At 52.7% G+C, this 23,647-nt stretch overlaps 1 protein-coding gene across 2 annotated transcripts in view; it reads right to left on the reverse strand.

Moving 5' to 3' along the window:
• TMEM132C (transmembrane protein 132C) overlaps positions 1 to 23,647 on the reverse strand; it is a 319,945-nt gene that overhangs the window by 112,953 nt on the left and 183,345 nt on the right. For both annotated transcript variants that reach the window (XM_027575182.2, XM_035723843.1), the window contains one exon: positions 11,869 to 12,015. In XM_027575182.2, the coding sequence (XP_027430983.2) occupies positions 11,869 to 12,015 (147 nt within the window). The remainder of the gene's footprint in view (positions 1 to 11,868; positions 12,016 to 23,647) is intronic.

Below are 23,647 nucleotides of genomic sequence, written 5' to 3' on the forward strand. Positions count from 1 at the left end.
CTAGCCAGGTCACCCGCGAGGAAACAAAAGAGGAGCATCGAGAGGCCCAAGGGCTTGTTAGCAATGTGTGGGCGAGGGTGATGGTGGCGTGACTCGTCAGGCCAACACGTCAGTGTCCTCATTTACCTATGCCCACACCACTCTGCTCAGCACAATGCCAGAATTTATCCCACAGATAGAGTCACGAAAGTGCAAGGTGGTGTTTGGACAAGGTGGATCAAGGTAGGATCTCCAGGCAGAGGACTGAAGCCCCTAAAGGCCAGTTAGTAGGGGTTGGTTTAGATAAGCGATGCTGTATATGCAATAATAAGCCAATGCTTTTAAAAAGGATAGTAAAGAACTTCACGGCCTGATACGGAAAAATTACAAGATATGTGAGTGGGTGGAAAAAAGAAGCAACGTTGTTTCAAGTTGAAGTAGGGGAGGAAATATGTATGAGTGTGTGTGCGTGTATGTGCACATGTGAATGAGTGTGTGCGTGTGTGTGTACGTGCGAATGAGTGGGCGCGTGTGCAGGTGTGTGTGCACATGTGAACGAGTGTGCAATGCATGCATGAGTGTGTGCATGTGTGCGCACACGTGCGAATGAGTGTGCAGGTGTGCACGCATGCGAACGAGTGTGCAGGTGTGTGTGCGTGTGAGAGTGTGCGCGTGCTTTCACATGCAGAGAATGTCTTTGGAAAGGTAGATGATAAAGTGCCGATGTTGGTGGCCCCTGGGAAAGGAGCTGGGTAAGTGGAGGGCAGCAGATTTCTGCCTGTGGACTTGTTTACATTTTGAATTTGGAACTGTGTGAATACATCACCTTTCTTCCCCCACTTCTCCAAAAAAAAATAATAATAAATTAAGAGCAAAAAATAATAAAAGCAGAAGCAGAAAATGTGCCTTAGTAAAATGACAAATTACAACAAGACTTCGACCTTTGGGTTGGCTTATAAATAGTCAAAGCCAGGCACATTGGCCCCACGGGTGCCCGCAGGCTACCTGTGCCCCTCTGGCATCCGTCTCTGCCGTCCCTTATGCCATTGGGCGGCCCTCAGGGTGGAAGCAAAGCCCGAGCCAGCCAGCTGCTGAGCCCCCGGGTAGAGCGTGAGCCCAGAGGAAGAGCAGAGGGAGACAAGGGGGACCGTGGGCAGGACCGAGCTCCAGCAGAATGCTGGGGACGAGGTCTAGGCTAGGGGGACAGTGCGGCTCCGTGATTGACACGTGCCCCCAGGGGAAAGAGTGCTGTGTCTTGTCACAGTTACAATGGCAGGAAGTCGGAGCCACCGTGTGAAAATGTCAGGAAGAACTTCAGGGAGCTTCACCCTGCAGAGAATACAAGAGCCAAGGGCCTCTGTGGGCACTGACTGCGGACTGACATCATTAATTCCCATGAGCTCCCCATGACAAAGGTACCACTGTTATTTATCATCCCATTTTCGTATAAAACCCAAAGACACTGACTCATTTGCACAAAACCACCCAGGTCCCAAAAAGAAGAGCTGAGCCTAGGGTCCACATTGCCTGGCGGGCTCCAGAGGCCATGCTATTAATCACAGCACTATTTTGCTTCCTGGGATACTTGGGGATGGAGGTGCTGCATGAGCAAAGCTTTTCCCATTCGGGCAGAAAAGAACATTAAAGTTTTTAAAAAGGGAAATATGATTGATCTTGAGCCAATGAGAGGGCTAGGGGCACTGACCCCCGTGAGTTCCACAATCCACGTATAACTTTCAACTCCCCCAGATTTAACTACTAAGAGCCTGCTGTGGGCTGGAAGGCTTGCTGATGATGTAAACAGTCGATGAACACTGTAATCTATACTGTGTGCTCACAACAATGGAAGCCAGAGAAGAGAAGATGTTACTCAGAAAATCATAAGGAGAGCATCCATGTACAACCCCTGTATTGATGAAATTCTCTGCATGGACGTGGACCCATGCACGTCAAGCCCACATTGTCCAAGGGTCAGCTGTGGTTCACTCCCCCGCCCTTTGCCGTTGTCTCATAAAGACCCGTCAGGTATGAGAAGGCCCCTCAATCTAAACAGAAGTCCCTGAACTTATTTATTTTTATTTTTTTAAGGATTTTATTTATTTATTTGTCAGAGAGAGTGAGAGAGAGAGCACAAGCAGGGGGAACTGCAGAGCAGAGGGAGAAGCAGGCTCCCCGCTGAGCAGGGATCCCGACACGGGACTCGATCCCAGGACCCTGAGATCATGACCTGAGCCGAAGGCAGATGCTTCACTGCCTCAGCCACCAGGTGCCCCTAAAATTCCCTGAATTTGAAGGGGCTCCGGTGGATGGAGCCAGCATCTTGCGGCAGCTCAGCGGAGCCCAGAGGACTCTGAGCACCTCGGGCATTGCACACAGAGGGGCACCGCGGGGCTGCCAGGCTGCTCTCTGAGAACCAGTGATGGGGTGGCTACATCAGGGGACACTGCGCGGGGTGTCTCCATGGTGAGATCATGGGTCTGAGAGCCACCTGCTCAGGTCCGGGGCCCAGTGTGGGCACCACAGCCTCCTCTTACGGTCAATGACTGGTCTGGCGAGAGCTCAAGACACCTTAACCTGCGCCAGTAAGTCATCTCAGGACAGATGCTGAGATAGATCTACTTTATACATGTTCCCTTTGGACTGGGGACCACATGTCAACCTGTGGCAGAAGGAAGAAGAGAGAAACCCTCCCTTCCGGCCAGAAAAAGCCTTCACTGAGGCTCAGGTGCAGAGAGCCGAGAAGTCAGTCTCTGGAGGTGATGGGGGGCTGGGCTCCGGGAGAGGCCCTTTGGGGTGTGAGGACAAGCCCGGCCACGTGTCTGCACTCGGGCAGCTCTCTGTGGCGCTGGCAGATGCAGGATCAGACAGAGTGGGGTTCAAATGCAGGCCTGGCCCCGAGGAACTGGGGGTGGGGGGAGCAGTTCAACCCTCTGGGCACCCGGGTTCGGGTTATATGTCGCTGTGCCGTAAACTGCCCTCCAAACTCAGTGGCACGAGACGATCATTTTACTGTCTCTGTGATTCAAGCATTCTGGAAGGGCCGGGCGGGGTGGCCGGCCGGACACCATTGTCTCCCAACCAGGGTTCTGCCCCAGGTCTCTGCACGTGGGCTAACTGCCGGCTCCCCCAGCCACACAGCATCCTTGTGCTCACATGAAGCCAGTCACAAAAGCCTCCCCATTTTCAAGGGGCAGGACAAAGGCTCCACCTTGTAATGGGTGAGTAGTGACATTCGGAAGACCGTGCAGGTGGGGACGTTGCAAATGTGTCCGTTGCATACATTTCTGGAAAACACAGCCTCTCATACATGGGGTCATCATTTGAGAACTGAGTGGACCCTCATTCACCATGTGGGGTCTGGGGAAGCAGAGGGTGACATGCATAAAATGCCCAACGTTGTGAAGCCTCTTCCAGGTGCCATGGTTTTAAGTCCCAATGTCTTGTCTTTCTCTACAGAAGCTGATTTCCTTTGGGGAGGCTGGCTCCCTCCACAGTGGGCAGGCTTGATGGGATGAAAACCCACGGATTCTGGACTCCACAGCTTTTCGCCATGGGATGGAGGAACCCAACGGCCACGGCAGACGTCAGACCAACGTTTGACGCCAGAGCCAGCCCTTTGGTCTTCAGGAACATCTCCTCTTCTATTGAGCTTCGCAAAGCTTCTTCTCTACCTGTTCTCCCACTCCCAGGAGCTTCCAGCACATTCTCTTGGGAGAGTTTAGTTTCTATAAATGCCAGAACACACCAATAACCTCAACCATGTTGGGCTTTAGCCTTCGGCGCAGGCCGAGCGTGGGAGAGAAGGGAATATTTTACTGAGAACACACACAATGTGCACATCAAGAAATTCTCCTGCCACGGGGGCTGATGTCAGCCTGCTGAGGATGTAGAGTGGGCTGCAGGGGGACAATTCTGATTTCTTCCTCTGGGGACCTGGAGTGCACACCCATGCCACCGATTGGGAGATTTTCATTTGCGGAAGGAAATCTGCCTGGTGCACTTTCTGAGGCATCTCCAATTCTTTCTTCAGGGGAAGACTGGGTCTGGGCAGTTTCCTTCGGGGAAAAGCAGATTATCTTGGTGTACCATTCCCCTAAGCTCTGCTGATTCTGTTTACACGAAGCAGCTATGAGAACATTCATATTCCAGAATTCTCCAAAAACAAACAGCCAAGCACAGTTACAAATGTAAGATCTGCAATCGAGACCACGGAAGTGAATACTAATGGGCATTTTAGTCACCGTTCTCTGCGATTTTTGCTTTTTGAAAAGCTTCCACCCTTTTATTACCTGCCTGATTGACTTGTCTCCCCTGCAGCCGAGCTGAAGCCTGACGGGCTTGGGGGAGGAGAGGACCAGGGGGGCGTCAGCTGGTGGTCCAGGGAAATGCACGGACCTGGAAAGTCTCCAGTGTAGACCAGCTGGAGAATGCCGGCTGACCTGCCGCCCCGCCAAACAGAAGGTGGGCGACAAGAGGAGGGATGAGGGACACCAGGCCCCAGGCAGGTGCCCTGTAGGGCTGCCCCTAAAGAGAGCCAGGGGCGAGAACAAGGGTAAGGGACCAGAGGACGGATGTGTGTTAACAACATCTGCTGGAAACACAGGGCAGTCTGTGCACCTCTATCTTCAGGAGGGATCCCGTGCAGAAAATGGGGGAAGCAGAATCTCACAAAGGGCTGGCCTCGCTTCGAAGTCCCTTTAAAAGAGGCAGACCGTCTAGGCCGGGATGGCTCTTTTGCTGCAGACTTTACCCCTTGAGGATACAGACAACCAACCCCCTAGCGCATGCAGGTGTGATTTCCTCCAAAGTGGAGTGCGTGATGGGCTCAGACGGGCTGCCACTGTGCAGGACTCACTTGCTGGTGAGCCGTGTTCCTCAACGATATTCCTTTTCTGGGATCCGCACAGTGATTTTTAAAAATCTGAGCAAATGTTTACAAACTGGGAGATTTCACATGACAGCCTGGATTTTCAGCTTGTCTAGAGAAATCCCAAGATTGGGCAACGGGGGGCCTGCATTTCCCCCCACGGAGCCTCCAGAGGGAGGAGGGGGCACTCCCTGTAGGCAGGTGCACTCTGTCCTGCTCTCCCTGCACGCAGGGCCCACCCCCTCCGTTCACCTGGCTGGCAGCCCATGCAGACATCCCTGCCTGAGCTCAGCCACGTGGTCAGCCGCTCAGCCTGCAGCCTCTGGGCTGAGCACCCAAATCTGTGGCCTAAGTTTATAAGTCTCTAGGGGACCCTGCCGTCTCCCAGGAAGTGGAGGGCCCGGGCCCAGGGAGGGGCCATAGAGGTATAAAGATGTGCACTGCCGATTTATTTCTATGAAAAAGTTAGCAACCACGATGCCCTGCAGCAGCAAACTCAGTAAATTACTTAGTAACCTGTTAGCCACAGCCACTTAAATAACCAAGTTTGGGGCAGGTGCTTTGGCAATGTTACTTTACAAAAGGAGACATGTCACAGTCTGGTCCCAACTGTATAAAAATACTTACACGCGCAGTAACAGTTACAGCGAACATGAGGTGTGGAATATGGGTTTACAAAATGTGTTTTTGAATATGTTTTTCTGAGGCTAAAAGTGACATGTGGGCATGGACGAAAATAAGGCTAATAAAAAGACAAGGAAGCAACATAAAGTCTCAATCTGGAGCTAGTGCATCTTGAAGGCCTGCAGAGCGTTCGCTCTCCCGTTCCAGCCCCAGAGCAGGTGCAGGGACGTCGCTGATATGAGCAACAGGGTTCGCACGTTGGAACCATAACTGTTCACGCTCACCTTTAACTCATGCAGCAGACCTGAGCGCTTTCCATTTATTTATAGACATGAAAGTTACTTTAAAAGAAAACTTATCATTTGCACAAGTATTCAGTCGGATGCTTCCTCCCTCTGCCTTCGTTTCTTTTTTTTCACCTCCCCAGTGGTGTGCTGACTCTGTTCGAGAAACCATGGAAAAGATTTACCAGAATGGTGTATGCAAAGCATTCTGTAAAATGCCGGGCACTATGAAGTATGCAGAGTGTGGCTTTCATACCCTCAAGCATGATGAAGGGTACAGTATTACTGCTATTTACATTTTTATTTTTAAGATACTCTGTTTCCTGGAGGAGATTATAACAGCAGTATTTTAATAACAAAGCCCAACGGGAAAATTTTTAAATGCCCAAGTGAACCAATTTGAGTGAATGTGTGCAGTAAACACCAGCACGGGGTGTGAGGCTCAGTGGAGAGTGGTTTAGGTGGAACCGGGGGACCCCTCCACCCCAGGGAGCCAGCCTCCATCACAGCCACAGAGGCTCCAGCGTGGAGCTCCCTGCAGTTCAGACACACGGAATCTCTGGCATTAGCCTGAACTGCAGAGAGGAAGGCTCGCGGAAAGCGTCAGCTAGAATTGTGTGTCAGATAAAAGTGCAGCGCTGGGGTCGAGGGCAGTCACGGCCAGCCACGCCTCCCTCCAGGCAGGGGTCGCCCCCCAGGCTTTATGAGGCTCCTGCTTAGTCGAGCCCCAGCTGCTCACACCAACCCTGCTACCCAGTTTTGAAGAAAAATTCAGAATGGGGAAGGAGATGAAAGGCCAAGCAGGAGATGCTGCCTCTGGAACATTCACCAAGAGCGCGGCCGAGGGCACCCCTGTGTGGCAGCCAGCTGGCCACATCCTTCATCCCCATCCTGTGGACGCAGGGACATCGGCTTCCTGCTCGGTTCACTCAGACTCATGGCCCCGGTGCGGGGGCATCTGGACAGAACGGTAAGTGCTCCGTTGGCCTCACACCCTGTGAGTATGAGCTGCGATCTAGGAGGTTGTTAGCTGAGCTTGCATGATTGCGGAGATGCTCAGACGGCTGAAATATTAATCTTGGGGCTAGAAATAAAATGCAACACAATTAGGTGTGGGTGTGGACCGTTGCCAACTCTCCTCCTGGATCTGAGGGTTTACGGACGGATGGCGGCAGGACCCCAAGCCCAGAGGTTCCGGGCTCTGGGGAGAAAGGGTTCCATCGACAGGAAGGCCTTGGTGGGCAGCCTTCCTAACAAATTCTTCCCCCCAGTTGTACACGTAAGAGGCCATTCCACCAGGGAAGGAAGCAGGGGCCCTCACGTTTCTGAGAATCCCAGGTTGGGTTTGTTGGAAGCAGACCCTGAGACGTGGATCCATGCGTAAGTGAGTACTACAGGTAAGGGGTGGGGCGGAGGGAAGCTGTTCACTCGAGGGAAGGTGTGTGGTCGGAAGAAGTGCCAGCCTCCCGCGTCCCTGGGGGGCTCTTCAGCATCCATCACCACAGAGGGTTGTCTGCGCCTGAGTAGAGGGAGGGGGGTTTTTCTCCCGCACACCCATCCGTCATGTGCAAGGCCTGCCCCCTGAAGAGGAAAACTCTGGCTTTCCCAACAGTCTCAAGAGTGGGCCAAGTGCCCAGGGGCCCAGGGCAGTGCTCTGAAGGACGCAGGTGCAGCGTGTCAGAGCAAAGCCTGCTGCTGGGGACTGGCTGTGTCCCCCCGCTCTGGAATTCATCTCCGGGAGCCCGAACCCCCCAGTGACTGTCCTCGGGGAAGGGACCGTTAGAAAGATAATTAAGGTTAACTGAGGTCATAAGGGTGGGGTCTGAATCTGATAGGACCGGGGTCCTTATAAGAAGAGACACCAGAGTGCTCTCTCTCTCTCTCTATCTACCGTTCTCTCTCTCTCTCTCCCTCACCCACCCCCCCCCCCCAAGGGCACACAGAGGAAAGGCTATGTGCGGACACAGCAGGAAAGCCAGAAAGAGAGGTCTCTCCCAAAGCCAGCACTGAAAGCACCTCGATCTGGGACTTCCAGCCCCCGGAACTAGGAGAGAATAAATGTCCATTCTTTAAGCCCCCATCTGTGGTATTTCGTTAAGTGCCGCCCCAGCTGACTACCAGCCCACGCAGGTGCGCAGAAGCTGACAGGGGGCTTGAAGGGGGAACTCGGGTGGGCAGCACGCACCACACCGGCGATTCATTGCCTGTCTTCCCATTATGACAGGAATATGCACCAATGATGCCCCTGTTCTAATCACAAGGATTATCATTTAAAATAAATCTTACAGTTTTATACTTACTGTAATGCACGTTAGGGACCAGCAGAAGTACCTTAACCATGGACTTTCAAGGATAGTCTCACTAAAAATAAAGATGAATTTAAAAAACCCAGAGCAATTTAAAGGAGAAGGGAGCAGTGGTCTGAACGTCCATGAGGAGGCGTGGCTTTGGGCGGGCGCCGGCTGATGCTGACATTCACGTGGGGTCTTCCATTTTCCAGGCGGATTCCACAGCGTCCCCCACAACATCCCTTGAATAAACGGCTCTTCTGATCGAATGAGCCAGGATCATCACTTTTTAGTGCTGCTAACTAGTCTCGCTAGTCCGGGCAGGAACCTACACTTCCCTCTGAATCAACTGGCTTGAGTTAAATGAAGAAGGCAAGTCAGTCTGAAGAGGAGGGTGGGTGATGCGCAGCTAAGGGAGGGCCGGCTTAAGCCACTGGCCTGGGATCCACGTCCCTCCATTTCGGGGCCCGGCTGCATTCCGGGCAGAATCTCTGCAAGTCCCTCCCATGTCGCCTGCAGCCGGGCCCCACCTGCCACTCTTCTCTGTGGGAGATCTCCTGATTTCAGAGAGTGCGGGGCCTCTGTCCGTGCTTGCAAGGCTGTCATTCTCTGTCCCTGCAGATTCTACTGCAGAAAGCCCTCCATGGCCCAGAAGAGCTGTCAGCCTGACACTCCTGGGGAGCCCCACCTCCTGGCACCCACCCCTCTGTGTACAACCCTCCCCTGAGCACGGCCCAGACTTGGCTTCTAATGAACGGAATACAGGAAGAGTGTGCGGACGCCACTTGCGAGATGAGGTTATAAAATACTCCCGACTCCCATTGGCTGCCCTTCCCTTTCTCCCAGGACCTTCTCACAGGCTGGACCCAATGGAGGAGGGCCCCCAGCAAAGAACAAGAAACCAAGGCCCCTGGTCCTATAGCCCTCGAGGACCCGAATCCTTCCCACGACCACACGAGCCTGGGAGTGGGTCAGCCCTGCTGAGCCTTCAGATGAGACCACAGTTCCTGGTGGAGGAGAGGCCGACTGCCCCTTAGTGACAGACCCTGGGGAACGGGCCCCAGTTAGGATGTGCCCAAATCCCTGACCCATGGAAACCATGAGATCATGAACGTGTGGTGTTCTGAACTTGTAAGCTTGAGGGTAATTTGTCACAGGGCAGTAGATAACAAGTGCGCTTGGCCTTTGCTCTATAGGCAGAGGGAAGGAAGCCCTCCTTCCCTCCGGGGGGACTTGCACCTTCCATGTCAAGGAGCGCCCTTTTGGAGTTGGGGTCCTTCTGGTCCCAGGTCTCCACAGCGTGTAGGTTCCTTGATGAGGGGTGGTCTGGATCTGACTCAGTGTTGGGTGGACGTCCGTGCACAGCACCGCCCACAGGGCAACCAACCAAGGCTTCCCGCAGAGCGCAGTGAGGAAGGCGGTAAGCATGGGACCCCCATCAGTGCTGTGCTGGTAAACAGACTTCCCAACAAAAAAAACAGAAGCTCACCCTCTCAGCAAACACACCTTGGCCCACAGCAGACTTCACAGAGACTCAGCGCAAACAGGGTTGCCTCCGGGACTCTTGAGAACGTGCTCCCACAGGCCCCCCCCCCCCCCCATCGAGATTGCTCCCAACTGGGTCATGAAGAACGACTTACATGCGTAACTTCACTTAATGAACACCTTTGCTTTTATTTGCCTAATCAAAACCAATCTTATGGGTTAGTTAGACTTTACGTGCATTTGATTCAGGAGATTTAATTTTGACTCTGATTTCCTGCTAATACCAGTGGACCCTGGCATGCGTTTCTTTCTAGTCCCTTTTTCACGAATCGAAACATCTGGATACACAACCCGCACCCCATGTGATATACTAACAGTCCTTCTTGGGGGTGATCTGGGGAAAGGCTGGTGTTTGAACCAGGAAGCTGCTCAGGACACAGATGTTTTCGCTGGCTACCCATTAAAGGAAGCACGGCGGAGAGAGGGTTTATGATCAAAGAGCCGGGTGTTTCTAAACAAAGTGGAGAATTTGCAGAATTTTTTCTTGGCAGCCTTGCAGTGTTCCCTTAAGAAAATGTGTCCGATGATGGGATACGTTTTCTTTTAGTGTTACTCCCTTCAAGAAAATACACAAAACAGAATGTATCAAGAGCCCTAAAAATGATCAAACTTTTTGATTCTAAAGAAACCACCTTAAGCGAAAAGAGAAGTGGATAAAGCTTTACATGAAAGGTGGTTTACTGCTACAACGTTTATAGTAATAAAAGTTAAGAACAACTGCAACGTCTGAGGACGTGGGTAGGGTTATTTACGCAGCGTTAAATCTATATGACGGAATACCATGAGACCAATGAACTGTTTCTGAGGACAATTTAATGTCAGGAGAAAATGTGGTCAATAGAAGTGAAAGCATCTTAAAATCTGTGTATAGATTACGATACCAGGTTTGTAACATAAATACACTGACTACACATTTACTGTGTGTATAAAACACTGGAAGGGAATGAACCAACATGTTAACAGTGGGTTATCCTTGGCTGGCAGAATATTGATGCATTATTTGGCTTTTTCCCCCAGTCTAACTGTGCTTTACAAATACTCTAAAGTAAGTATGTGTTGTTTTTATACGCAGGAAACAATTATTTTAAATAATAATCCAGGTGTCTGTATAGAATCTCACATAGCATGTCCTTACATACTGTCTCCACAGATGGTCACCCCCTGTTTAAATCCCTCCTCACTCAAGTTGGGGTCTAATCCCTCACGTTTGGACACCAACTCCGACGTGGGCATTTTCCCCGCACCACCAAGCGGTGCTCCCACACCAGCCGGTGTCGTCCAGTTGAACCTGATCCTGACCCTGTCCACCCAGAGATGGCATTGGATCCCCCAGGCGAGGGGCTCAGTCCCACAGGACTGCCCATCCCCCTGCAGGTATCAGTGCAGGCTGTCACCTGGGCTTCTGACCCACCGGCTATAAACCCGAGGTTCCAAAGCCCCCCTTCCTTGGGTTTGATTAATCTGCGAGAGCAGCTCGCAGGACTCTGAGAAAGCTTCCCTTACTAGGTTAAAGGATGTAACTCAGGAGCATCCAGATGGAGAAGATGCACAGGGCGGGGTGTGGGGAAGGGTGCGGGGCTTCATGTCCTCTCTGGGCGCCACTCACCCTGAATCTCCACGGGCTCACCCACCTGCAAGCTCTCAGAGACCCAATCTTTGGGGTTTTCCTGGAGGTCTCATGATAGAGGTAAGATTGATTACATCCTTGGCCAATGGTAACTGAAGTCAACCTCCAGCCCCTCTGCCCTCCAGGGAGATGCTGGGCGTGGGGTTCGGGTGACCCAGGTGCTTCCCAAAAGTCACCTCCTTAATGTAAGAAAAGTCACCTTTGTTGCTCTCTTCACTTAGGAAATTCTCAGGGTTTCAGGAGCTCTGTGCCAGGAACAGGGAAGAAGCCCAAATACATATTTCTTATTATAAAGCACAACACCACACCCTTTGTGCAAAGAATGAGCACTTGGAAGAAAGCAGCTTCCGATAATCCAGGGAGGGCAAGGGGAGGTGACCAGGGACCTGAGCCCAGGTGGACAGCATGCCCGAGGCCTGGAGGCACAGCCAACCATGATAACCAGGCTCGGCTTCAAAGCCCAAAAACAGACTCAGAACCAGAGCCACGCCTGCTCCGCCTGGAGCTGCCAGAGGGTCCTGCCCGTGACAAAAGTGCCTACAGATCTCCAGGCTGAGGGGTTAACTGCTCTGCTAAGCAGCGGTTAAATACGAGCATAAGGCAAGCCTTCCGGGCGGTGACCCGGTCACCGGACCCTGCGCCGCCGGGGCTTACCTGTTGCGCGAGCTGGACCCCAGGCGCTGACACAGCACAGTGGTGGTGGCGTGCTTCCCTCCGTTTCCCATCTCCTGCTTCACGTCCCACTGCCGGGGCTCTCTGGTCTGGGTGCCCAGGATGTTCACCCCCTTCTTCACCTTGGCTCTGCGGGCATGAAGACAGGCGGGAGAGAGCCACAGTATTAAAGACCTGGCCTTTGCAGAGGTGCCCAGGCTCCACCATGCTGCAGTCCACCACTCCTTGTGCAATTGTCCATGTTTTCGTGGCCCGTGCAGAGATGCGTGAAGGGCACTGGAGGGAAAGGTCCCTGGACACCCCTGAACCGAGAAGCAGCCCCGCGAAGCGTTCAGGGGGAGCATCAGCCTGCCTCGGCCAGTCGTTCTCATTCGGGGTGGGGGGTAGTGTCCACATGTCTGATTGTCACAACCAGGTCGGGGAGTGCTGTCTGGTGGGGAGAAGCCAAGGATGCGGCTACACATCCTACCATGCCCAGCACGGCCCCCGCAACACAGACTCGCCAGTCGGGGGGGTCGATAGTGCCCTGGTGGGAAACCCCTGCCCAGGCTTACACTCCGGTTTTGCCACTTTGTCACTGTGTGGCTTCAGGCCACCTATAACCTCTCTGTGACCCAAGTCCCCCTCTGTCATGGATCTGCTCATAAAATTTCATTTCTGAAATAGATCGTTTGAGATTAAGAGGAATTTGCAAAGCCAACCCACCCACCCCAGAGTTCTCGTGAGCCAAGCTTCCAGGGATCACATCCGACTGAACTCAAGCACAGACCTTACTTAGATCTCACCCAGCGTCCCAGGCACCTGCCTTTTGTGGTGTGTATTTCTAGAAGTGCTATCTCCCGTGTCGATCTGAGTAGCTACCATCATGCCCCGGCACCCCCGTCTTGTCCCGTGTTTGCCAACAAACTCTGCAGAACTATTTGGTTATATGCAGAGCTGTAGCTTAGAAAATGACATGGACCCACATGCACCCAGGCGCACACGTGCACGCCTGCCCCACTCACCTCCCGGAGCGGAGGACATAAATCCTCGTGAATGGTTAGAAAGCTAGAAGAACACAACCCCGCCAGCCTGCCCACCATCGGTCACTGCGAGGGAACGCGAGGAGGCAAGGGTCGACAAGCCACACCTGCACTTTCAAAGTCAAGGTGTCCCAGTCTGTGTCAACCCCCCAGAGCTGCAAGATCACATCAACAGCAACAGGCACCGTTCCTTTAGAACCTTCTCCCAAGTCTTGCATTCAAATGATGTGCGGAACGCACTCGTCACCTTGGCTGCAAGGAGACCAGGGCACGCCTGAGGGACAGACATCATGGACGCACTAGCGCGCCAAGCCCCCATTTGTCCTGAGAGCGGGAAATCGTCGCCCATCGGTCGCTTACCGGGGACACCAGCTACCGTTATGGCCCGTAAGAAATGTCTCATGAAATGTGACTTTGCTTGAAACCCCGTTTTGCTGCATTTGGATTTCGCTCAAGACTCCAGGTTTCACCGAAGCTACAAATTGTTCTTTCCACTTAACAGTTCGCACAAATTGGAGGATTCTTGCTGACCAGTGCAGTGGCTGGCTTTATCGGTGTGAGCCGGAGACACGGGGTCCAGAAGGCTGATTTTGGGAATGAGGCATCTTCTGCATGAGTCCTTCAAGGAAGTGGCCGGTGCGGGAATTTGGGTCCTCGGAGTGGCAGTGTTGCAACGAGAGCCCATGGGGAAAGGTGGTGGGATGAGGGATGCTCCGTGAGGAAGCCTGGCTTCTCAGGAAGGAGCTGGGCACCCGCTGGGGTGGGAGAGGCCACCTCTTTTCAGCATCCCAGGGGCGAGGGGAAGGCAGTGGGGTGGGTGCAGGAAAGCCGGCTTCGGGTCCAGCTCTGCTGGTGACGAGCTCTGTGACCTTGGGGAGTCACTCCCGGACCTCTGCTTTTTTTCATCCTCTGTCTAGGGGGTGGTTTAGTTCAGTGCTCCCCAACTTGTGGGTCCACTGTTGCTGGGGTCGGGAGGTGACTTTGGACGCTCAGAGACAGCGCCGCGTCACCAGGCCAGCGTTGGTACCAGTGCCCCTGGCAGGCATGGTGCAGGCTGCCGAGCGGTGTCGGCGTGGGACTCGGGCGTGGGCCTGTCCCGCGGGTGCTCCCCGCGCTGTCCCTGAGCCGCCTTTACACTTGATGATCCTGTGCAGCTTCTCAGTGTCCAAAACCCAAATATGCCCCTCCCTCTTTTTCAAAAGGTGCCTGACTCGGGTGTAATACAGGGATGATGAAGTGTCCCTTAAAGAAAATCAATGTTGAGTACAAACTCGGAACACAGAAAGCCCGATTTCTGTCCTCCGATGCATCTGTCTCAGGGTGGGCTAGAGTCTCCATGTAAAACGCTCTCTCTAGAGGCTCCTCACGGCCACTGAGCTTCTAGAAGCCACTGGTATGGCTGCTGCAGGAATGAGCATCTGTGCGGCTTGAGGAGGGGGCTTGGGGGGTGGGGGCTGCGTACCACCTGGTCTCTGGCCCTGTAAGGCTGAGTCAGCTGAATCTGATCCGCAGAGTATGTAATAAAGGAAAACGTATAATTAGTTGCTATTACGGGCTGGACGTGTACTTCCGTCCAAATCCATATGCTGAACCCCCACCCCCAAGACTTCAGAATGTGACCTCACATGCACACAGACGCAGTCCGGCTCACGGGCAGCTACGGGGTGGCCCTAGGCAAGGACTGGTGCCCTCATGTGCCCCGAGAAGGGGCGGTTTGTAGACGGATTCCATACAGGGAGAACACCATGGAAGGATAAAGCCAGCCGTCCGCACACCCCGGGGAGAGGTCCGGGCCAGGTTCTCCCTCAGAGCCCTCAGACAGGACCTTGATTCTGGATTTCTGGCCTCAAAAACCGTGAGACGACCCACCTGTCCTTTAAGTCACCACCTGGTACTTGGTTATGGAAGCCCTAGCAAATGGATACAGTTGACAACATGAAAATAAATCCAAGGAGGGGCACCTGGCTGGCTCAGTCGGTAGAACAGGCGACTCTCGATCTCGGGGCTGTAGGTTCGAGCCCCACGTTGGGTGTAGAGATGACTTAGAAATAAAATGAATTTAAAAGCTCCCATATAAAATTCTGGATTTCTGCTTTTTATGCCACTGTGATGTTTAGTCACTCAGCAAACACTTAGTGAGTGTGGCACATGGTCCCACATGCCCAGGGCTGGGTTCAGAAGATGCCACCCACAATCCCCATCCCTGATCCCACGAAAATGAAGCCAGGGACTGCTCCCAGAGCCTCACAGATGGGAATTAAAGACCCAGATCAGCTGGTCTCACACTAGGGAGCATGCAGGTGGGCCTGACCTCCTCACTGCAGCCCCGTGTCAGCGGACTGTTCTCTGGCTGGTGGTGCGAGGGGCTACTGGACGGTCCGCGTGTGACAAGGGGTCACCTGCTGTCGTTGTCTTTGAGAATGGAGTGGCCGTGAGCCCAGAAATAAGGGGCGGCCGTTAGGAGCTGAATGTTGGCCCCTCAACAATCAGCGGGGATGCAGGGTGTCCCCCCCCCGGTCCTGCCACCACCGGAAGTGAGTTCAGCCAACAGCCTAAGGGATCTTGGAGGAAGACTCACCCCCAGAGCCTCCAGACAAGAACCCAGCCCTGCTGACACCTGATTTCAGCCTCGGGAGACTCCAGCCCAGAATTCGGTTCATAGAGAATCTCGACCCACAGCACCTCGAGCTAATAAACGGTGGCTCTTTTAAGTGAGTTGCCAGATTTGTAGTGATCCGTTGCACATCCTGGAAAATGGCCCAGTGTTGCAGGAGCAACGAGGAACCCAGGAAGGCTGGGGCAGAAAACATGAGAACAGAAAGCGGGGGGTAGGAGGCGGGGCAGCGTCCCCTGTGGAAACAGGAAGTGCGGGTGAGCGTGACCGCTCCGTGTAGATTCAGCACGCTTGCCATGCTGTTCACTAGTGTGTCCTCCTGGTTTCCTTTATTCGCTGACATCAGGGTTTCTTGGCTCAGGCTCTACTGATAACTGGGGACAGACACTGCTTTGCTGCAGGGGAGCTATGCTGTGCATTGTAGGAGGTCTAGCTGCTTCTACTCCGGGGATTGCAGTAGCACACTTCCCACGTTGCGACAACCAGACATGTCTCCAGACTTTGCCAAATGTCCTGGGGGGGGGGTGATGGTGTCAAACCATCCATGGCTGAGACCCAGTGATTCATCGGACCCTTCTTGGCACAGGGCGGACCATGTGCATCCTGAGGCATGGACCAAGTGACCCAACTCCTACCCAGGAGCCAGTGTATCTTCTAGATGCCCCACTGCTGGATTATTCCCTTCATTCTTTCTGCAGAGACCTTCAACAAAGAGGCAGACTTGGGGGGCTCGCCACTCTCTGCCACAGAGTGGACATTGCTGATGTCTTTTTACAGCCGGCCCTGGGAGCAGTCATCAAGGGCATGCTCACCCAAGAGCTGGCAACATGAATAATGCAGTGAGGGGGGCATAAGGACCAGGGGCCCAACCCAGAGCGCCTCCGGGTAATGCAGATAAAAGGGGCCCACCGGCCCCTGGTGTCTATGGACTCCTCCAAAGACCGAATGAATAGAGAGGAGGTCGGAGAAATCTCATTGTGATAAATGACCATCTCTAAACGTCCTACCTGACCTCATGGTCTCCAATGTATCTTTCCGGGGGAGCTGGCTGGGACCAAGCTAAGCAGCAAGCAGTCCCTGACACAGCCCTCCCCTCGCCTGGCCCCTACAAGGAGATGCCATGAGGCAAGACAATGACATCTCCGCCTGTCCCCCTGCACACAGCTGTGCTTTCTGTCCTCTCTACCCACCGGGCTGGACACCACCTTCACACGGCCTCCTGACACACACTCGTGATGGCTTCTGCAGCGGACAACACAGACGATGGCACTTGGCATCTGGTGGTTGCTGCGTATGAAGGTGTAACACGCTGACCGTCTGCCCCTTGGCTGGACGAACACTCCTACGTTTATGTCCGCAACCACTCCCCCCGGGGACACGGCACAGCCTGAGAAGCCTAGCAGCGTGGAGAAAAGGAGCTGCGGTTTTCAGTATTGCAAAACACTTCGGGGAAAGCAAACACGAGTCTGGGATCTGGGTCTCTATATAACTAAAGTGACATCCGCACTGTTCTTACAACGTCGTCAGGTCCGCACGGCTACCCTGGGTCTCGTGGGCTGGTGCTCGCTGCCTGCCGGTTAGGTGTGAGCAACATCCCCCCCTGCGTTCGCCCAAGTCCTATCCTCAAATTGTTGACATATTTGTATGCTCTCTGCGGTATCATTAATATTCTTCTATAAACGAGGTACTTCTCTCTCTCTCTCTTTTTTTGCTTTAGTGAAGTTATTTCAAAAAGGAACTGTATGTAACGACCACAAATGAAAAAAAAGAACTTTTTTTCAAATGCACCTTAAAATAAATACGTGACAGTAACATTTTTAAAAAGCCTGATCATGAATCTCCTAAAGCAACATCCTGAGCTGCTAACATGCGCCTCACACTCCGGGAAGCACCAACATCCATATAATGTAAAAGTGCAGGGTCTTCCTTCATACATGCAGCTTTAATACACAGTCTTTCAGGACACGGACAGAAGGGGAATCCAAAGGGTCCTGTGTCAAGAAAGTATTGAAAACACTTTTTATGCATTTTGTTGCGATTAGTGTGAGCTGATTTCTGTCTGCCCGTCTCCCACCGGGACCCCAGTGAACACCATCACCCCACTCCCAAAGCGACTCCCTGACCTGGAGCAGCAGAGCTCTGGGGGAGAGCGGCGTTTTCCAGATGGGGCCCCGCTTCCTGTCCACTGGTGTGTCTTCTTGAATCATTCCTAGATTCCCTGTCAGGGCAGCCCTCTGCCTGCCTACGGGAGTGGAGATCCCCGGGAAATGAGGCACAGACTGTTTCCAAGGAGGTGGAAAATGTTCCAGTGGTCACCACTGCAACTTCTTAAAAGAACTTGTGAGTTTGTGCCTGTGTGTGCATGTGTGTCTGTGTGCATGTGTATGTAGGTGCCTGTGTGCATCCAGGCATGTGTGTGCATGTGTGTGCACCTGGGTGGGCGTGCATGTGTGCCTACGTGTGTGCATGGGCATGCATGTGCGTGTAACCACTGAATCCAGCTCCCTGTCCGTGTGTAGGCCTCCTTGCCCCTAACTGACGAAGACCAGAGCTACACGGGATGATTTACATGGTAAATGTTCCCAGAGTCTTGCATACCAACAACCGCCTTATGCTCATCGAACCACTCCGGGCAGGGCAAGCCTCTGACACGCGTGCTAAGGATTCTCCATGTGCACACCCCCAGGTCCATTCCTGCCCTTCATTCTACTCTGTGCCCCAGGTGGCTGACCCAAGGGACCTTCTACCCTTGCTCCAGGGGTGTCTGGCCAATGGGAACACGATACCAGATTGCAGGGCAGGGGAGGGATGGGTGGGGCATCTTCAGGTCTCCATTTGGCATTGTGATGTGGGCAGCAGGGGCTTCCCTGCGTCAGGACAGCCCCACCTCCAAGTCTCCAGCTCCCATAGGGTTCCAGCAACGGTGGTTTCCCCGCCTCTTCAGGCCTGGGGGTGCAAAGCTGGTCCCCGCATGCCTCAACCTGCCTGCACCTCTATAAACTGTCCCTTCAATTGCAAATGATTTTCCATTAACCTCGCAGTGTGCCTTTTGTCTATTGCTGGCACCCGATGGGGACGCTAGGATGTCTTCTGTCTGTGGCCCATCGGTTCTCTGTTACTCCCTCCTACATGGTGGTGATGTTCACTCCGTTGTCCATGATGACAAAGAATTTCTACCCATCCCTCCAATGATGGCAGATCTCATCAGGTCTCCCCCGTTTCTTGGAGCTGGCCCTGCTTTGAGTCACCATAGAATATGCATTGCACCAGGTCATCTGCTCTTTCTTGGCATTTTAGTAACACGTAGGGCTATCTCTTGAGTAAGTTTAGTGAAACGTTACGGATTAAAATAATTCACCAGAACCCAACCAGAAGGAAATACCGCGACACATGTCTCTCAGGCTAAAGAAAGTAGAGTTTGGTGCATGCACTTTCTTTGGTAGGTGGCCATATAGCCCTCGCTCTACCGTGAGAAAAATTGGCATTGACTCAACTGTTTAGCAGTTACAATTTCAAGAGAATACTGACAATATAACACGGACCCATCGGTCACTTTCGACCACTGTCCACACGTAGCTAAACGTGCTCTATCCCCCTCAACGATTTCATGCTAAAATCTTTCAAACCAAAACCCAGATACCACGCTGTTTCACTTGTGAAAACCTCAAGATTTTTTAAAGCATGATCGCATTCCTATTATCACGTCTAACAAAATTAATAAGTTCCTAATGTAAAAATTTCACTAATTATCTCAAAGATATTACTCGATGTAATTGGTTTGTTCCCATCAGAATGCACACAAGGCCAACACATGGCATTCAGCTATTATATTCTTAAGTCTCTTCTATTCTGCTAACAGTAGCACTTTCCCTGACCACTAAGGTGGTTGATTTTTTTTTTTTTTTTTAATACTAAGTCATTTGTCTTATGAGGTCCACATGCTGGCTTATCTGGTTGTGTCTTCACATGGCCAGCCGATCAGTCCCTCCAGTCCTGTATCTCCTTTCAATCGATTGTTGGAAATGGAAAGGTGGTTGCGGATGGATCCTGTGGCTTAGGCACGACCATCTCAGGAGCCTGCTCTGTGTTTCCTATTGTATCATGTGCCGAGCCCAGATGGGGTCAGCACACACTAAACTATCCTACGTAAGGATTTCTGGGAAGAGTAGCGCGGTCATTAATCAGTGCTCCCCAGGGTGGGGCAAAACGAGACAGTCCTGTTACAAACGTTGGCTGGCCACCAGTTTGTCGTGACTTTGAGAAGAGGTCTAATTCTGGAAAGGGCGGATGCGTCAAGTTTGAAATGAGAAGCCCCGCAGCGTCCCAGCAGTGTAGGGCAAGTCTTCCTGAGATGGGGAATCCATCCTTACAGCCCTACAGGCAAAGGTCTCTCATGCTGTGTAGCATGGAGGGGTCCCAGCCGCACCCTGCTAGAAACTCTATGTGCCCCCAGCATCCCTTGGAGCGAGGCTTCCAGGCAGAGGGTCTCAACCAGGGGAGAGGTGACAAAGTCTGCAGATGTTTCTGGCCGTCACCAGGAGGAGCTGATGCAGCTGACGTCTAGGGGGTGGAGGCCGGGAAGGTGCTAAGCATCCTACCTCGCACAGGACAGTCCCCCACAACAAAGGATGACCTGGCCCCCAGCTCTCCGTGGTGACAGACGGAGAAACCCCGCCCCGAGGCCAAGCCCCCAGTCAGCTGAGCGGCCCTGGCACGCGGAAGACGTCGTGGTCTAACTGGCCAGAGTAACTCGCGTGCACCCCCCCCAAGACACTCTTTGGGGATCTATTTCTCTGAGATTGCGTACTGCGCTGTGACCCGTGCGCGGGCCGTAAAGGATTGTTATGATCTCACCTTATCAGTTTAAGAGAGTATGCCAGCACGGGGCTGATTTAATTATGGGGGAATCCACCATCGGCGGGGGGGGTAGTTCGTGCTGCAGGCCAGGTGAGCTGTGCTGTGGGGCTGAGGGGAGGAAGATGCAGGAGCCCGGGGCCGGGACTCACCGGCTCCCAGTGAATGCCCGCCCACAGAAGGCCAACCCAGGTTCTTTCTGCTGCCTAAACACCCAGAGGCCGTGGAGGCGGGCGTCCAGCCACGCGCTCAGTGCTCTGCTGTGTTTGTAAGGATGCCCACCAAAAGACAGCTGACACTTGCTACGAAAATTCCTCGTATCAGCCAGGCTGTCTGCAAGTGTGTTTTCCAACAAACAGACAAACAAAAACCCCTTCATAGGTCACCAGGGAAATGCAAAGCGGAACAACAATGCAGTGTCACCCTCTACCTATCAGAATGGCCCAAGTCCAAACTGCAGACCCAGCCAAAGGCTGGCGAGGCCGTGGAGAAACGGGAGCGCTCGTTCACTGCTGGTGAGAATACAAAATGGCAAGGCCGCTCTGCAAGACGGCTTGGCGGTTTCTCACAAAACTAAATACTTCTCTTACCACAGGATCCAGCAATCACCCTCCTTGGTATTTCCCCAAAGGAGCTGAAACTTATGTCTGCATAAAAACCTGCACACAGATGTTCATAGCAGCTTGATTCACAATTGCCAAAACTTGGAAGCGACCAAGACGTCCTTCAGTAGGTGGATGGATAAACTGGGAAGTACCCAGACAGCAGAATATTATTCATCGCTAAGAAGAAATGAGCAATCCAGCCACGAAAAGACACGGAGGAACCTCAAATGCACATCACTAAGTGGAAGAAGCCAGTCTGATTCCAACTCTGTGACATTCTGGAAAAGGCATGACTATGGAGACAGTAGGAAGCTCAGTGGTTGCCGGGAGTTAGGAAGAGGGAGAGATGAATACACAGAGCACGGAGGAGTTTTAGGACAGTGACGATAGTTTGTATGATGCTATATTGACGGATACATGTCATGATACATTTGTCCAGACCCACAGAATGTGCGCCACCAGGAGTCACCCCCCTGGTAAACTGTGGACTGTGGGGAATAATGATGTGCCAGAGCTGGTTCCTCAGTCGGAACAAGTGTCCCACCTGGTGGGGACGCTGGACCTGGGGGAGGCTGTGCATGTGTGCGGCCGGGGCGGGGGGGTGGATATGGGATAATTACGCACCTTCCTCTCAGTTTTTTTGTAAACTAAAGCTGCTCTAAAACATTAAAGTCTCAAAACACAATAAGGACTTCTTAACCATTCTGCTGAGTAGGTTCCAAGACTATGTATGCTCCTTTTTAAACAGGTGAGAAAAGAGAGATACGGAATAGCAGAGAAACGCTCAGGATCACGCAGGGATTAAAGCCACAGAAGGGTGTCTGATCCAAGCGGGCGGGCTCCAGAGTGAGAACAACCGGATTATCCTGCCCTCGGTGAAGGGGCTGGTGATCCGTTCAGAAATTACTGGCTTGAAAACATGGTCCCTGATGCTGTAGCTTTCCCACTGTGGTAGGCAAAATCATCCAGGGATCACACACACACACTGCTTTTAACTTGGTAGGCAACTAGACTACACTTGCGTCAAGAACCAGGGAGAAAGAATGCATTAATAATAAAACCCTAAAAGGGCAAAGGAGCCCATCCATCAAGTGTGTAATGGCTCCTTAGGTAACTTCTTACAGGCATCTGGGGTCTCCTTGAGACTCGCTGGCCAGGCACGGAGGTACTTGGCAGGAGGCAAGGCTGCGGTGCAGCTGGTCCATCAATATTTGATGAGGCTGACCTACTAACTCGCCCCTGCAGGAGCCCTGCATCTCTCCACAGCATCGCCTTCCCCGGCAACGCGGTGAAGACTCCTTCCTAATAGCCGGCTCTGGATGACACAGAACGCCAAGCTTCCCATGCTGGGGCGGCATCACACGGTGGCCACTCTCTTGACTGCCCCCTCTCCGGCACCCTGGGGATTCATCTTTCTTTTGTTCTTCTGTGGGGTGCCATGTGGGACACAGTGCTTCCCAAATCCTGCACAAGCTTGTCCACGTCCCCTTCTCAGCCCCAGCAGAGGCTCTCCAGGGGGTGAGCAGGAGGGACCTCAGAAGCGGTGCAGGCTGGTGATCTCTCTCTCTAGCTTTCCAGGATGTTGGGGCGTGTATAGAGGGGGGATTGAAAACATGTGTTTTGGAGTCTGCTGCCTGGGTTCAAATCCTGTCTCTGACACTTGCTAGATGCTCTCTACTCTTGTTCATTTATTCAAAGCCCTGCACAGTCTGTTCACCCACAATCTCCCACTCACCTGCTTCTTGACCTCATTTGGCAACCTCACTCTCCTCAATCCAGCCCTGCCAGGCTCCGGGTGCTCCTGCCTCTGAGCCTTGTTTCTTACTGTTCGCTTCCTCCTGCATGCCCTTTCTTCAGATACCCACATGGCTGCTCTCCTTGTGTCTCTTTGCTCACATGTCACATCTCTACAGCATGGGACCGGCCCTATCTTTTCTATCTCTGCAAACCCCCTTTATTTTTCCCCGTAGTCTCTATCCCTGCCTGACATATGTAGTTTTTACCTTATGCGCATGCCTCTCCCCCACCAGAACATAAACCCTATCAGAGCAAGGACTTCGATCCTTTGTTTACTGCAGTATTTCCAGGGTCTAGAATAGTGCCTGGAACATGACAGATACTCAGAAATATTTATTGAGCAATTTTAATAAATATTTACTTCTCAAGTTATTGCCCGAGGGTTGACATTGCACTCGATTTCTGAAATACACAGATAAGAGCCTAAGCCTCATTGGCAGACAGCTCCGTCTGTGATGTTCTGCATTTTGGTGAGCGTCTGTTTTCCGCTCTCAGCGAAGTCACCTGGGGAGGTTGGTGCAAGGAAGCGTGCCATCTTGGATCGTGAGCTCTTAAAAGGGAGGGCCATATTCCTGTGGTTCCCCCGGTATGAAGTCAAATACAGGCCTGTTGGTGCCAATGGAGCCCTACATGCCATGGGCAGCCAGGGACCCCACCGCACTGCGGTCATCCCAGCAACCCCACTTGCTACCCCAGGAGGCTTTCCCGGGTCCCGGGGGCTAACTGCGCAGCTCAGTCAACCTAAGCTCTGTCTCGTGTACCCGAGGCACTGGGTGGTTAAATCACTTGCAGCTGACAAGGGGCAAGACAGCTGGGCTCCAGAATCTACCTTCTTAATTACTTGCACTGCAAGGAATTGTATGTCTCTC

Source organism: Zalophus californianus, chromosome 14 (assembly GCF_009762305.2).
Source record: "Zalophus californianus isolate mZalCal1 chromosome 14, mZalCal1.pri.v2, whole genome shotgun sequence".
In the NCBI taxonomy this organism is placed as follows: domain Eukaryota; kingdom Metazoa; phylum Chordata; class Mammalia; order Carnivora; family Otariidae; genus Zalophus; species Zalophus californianus.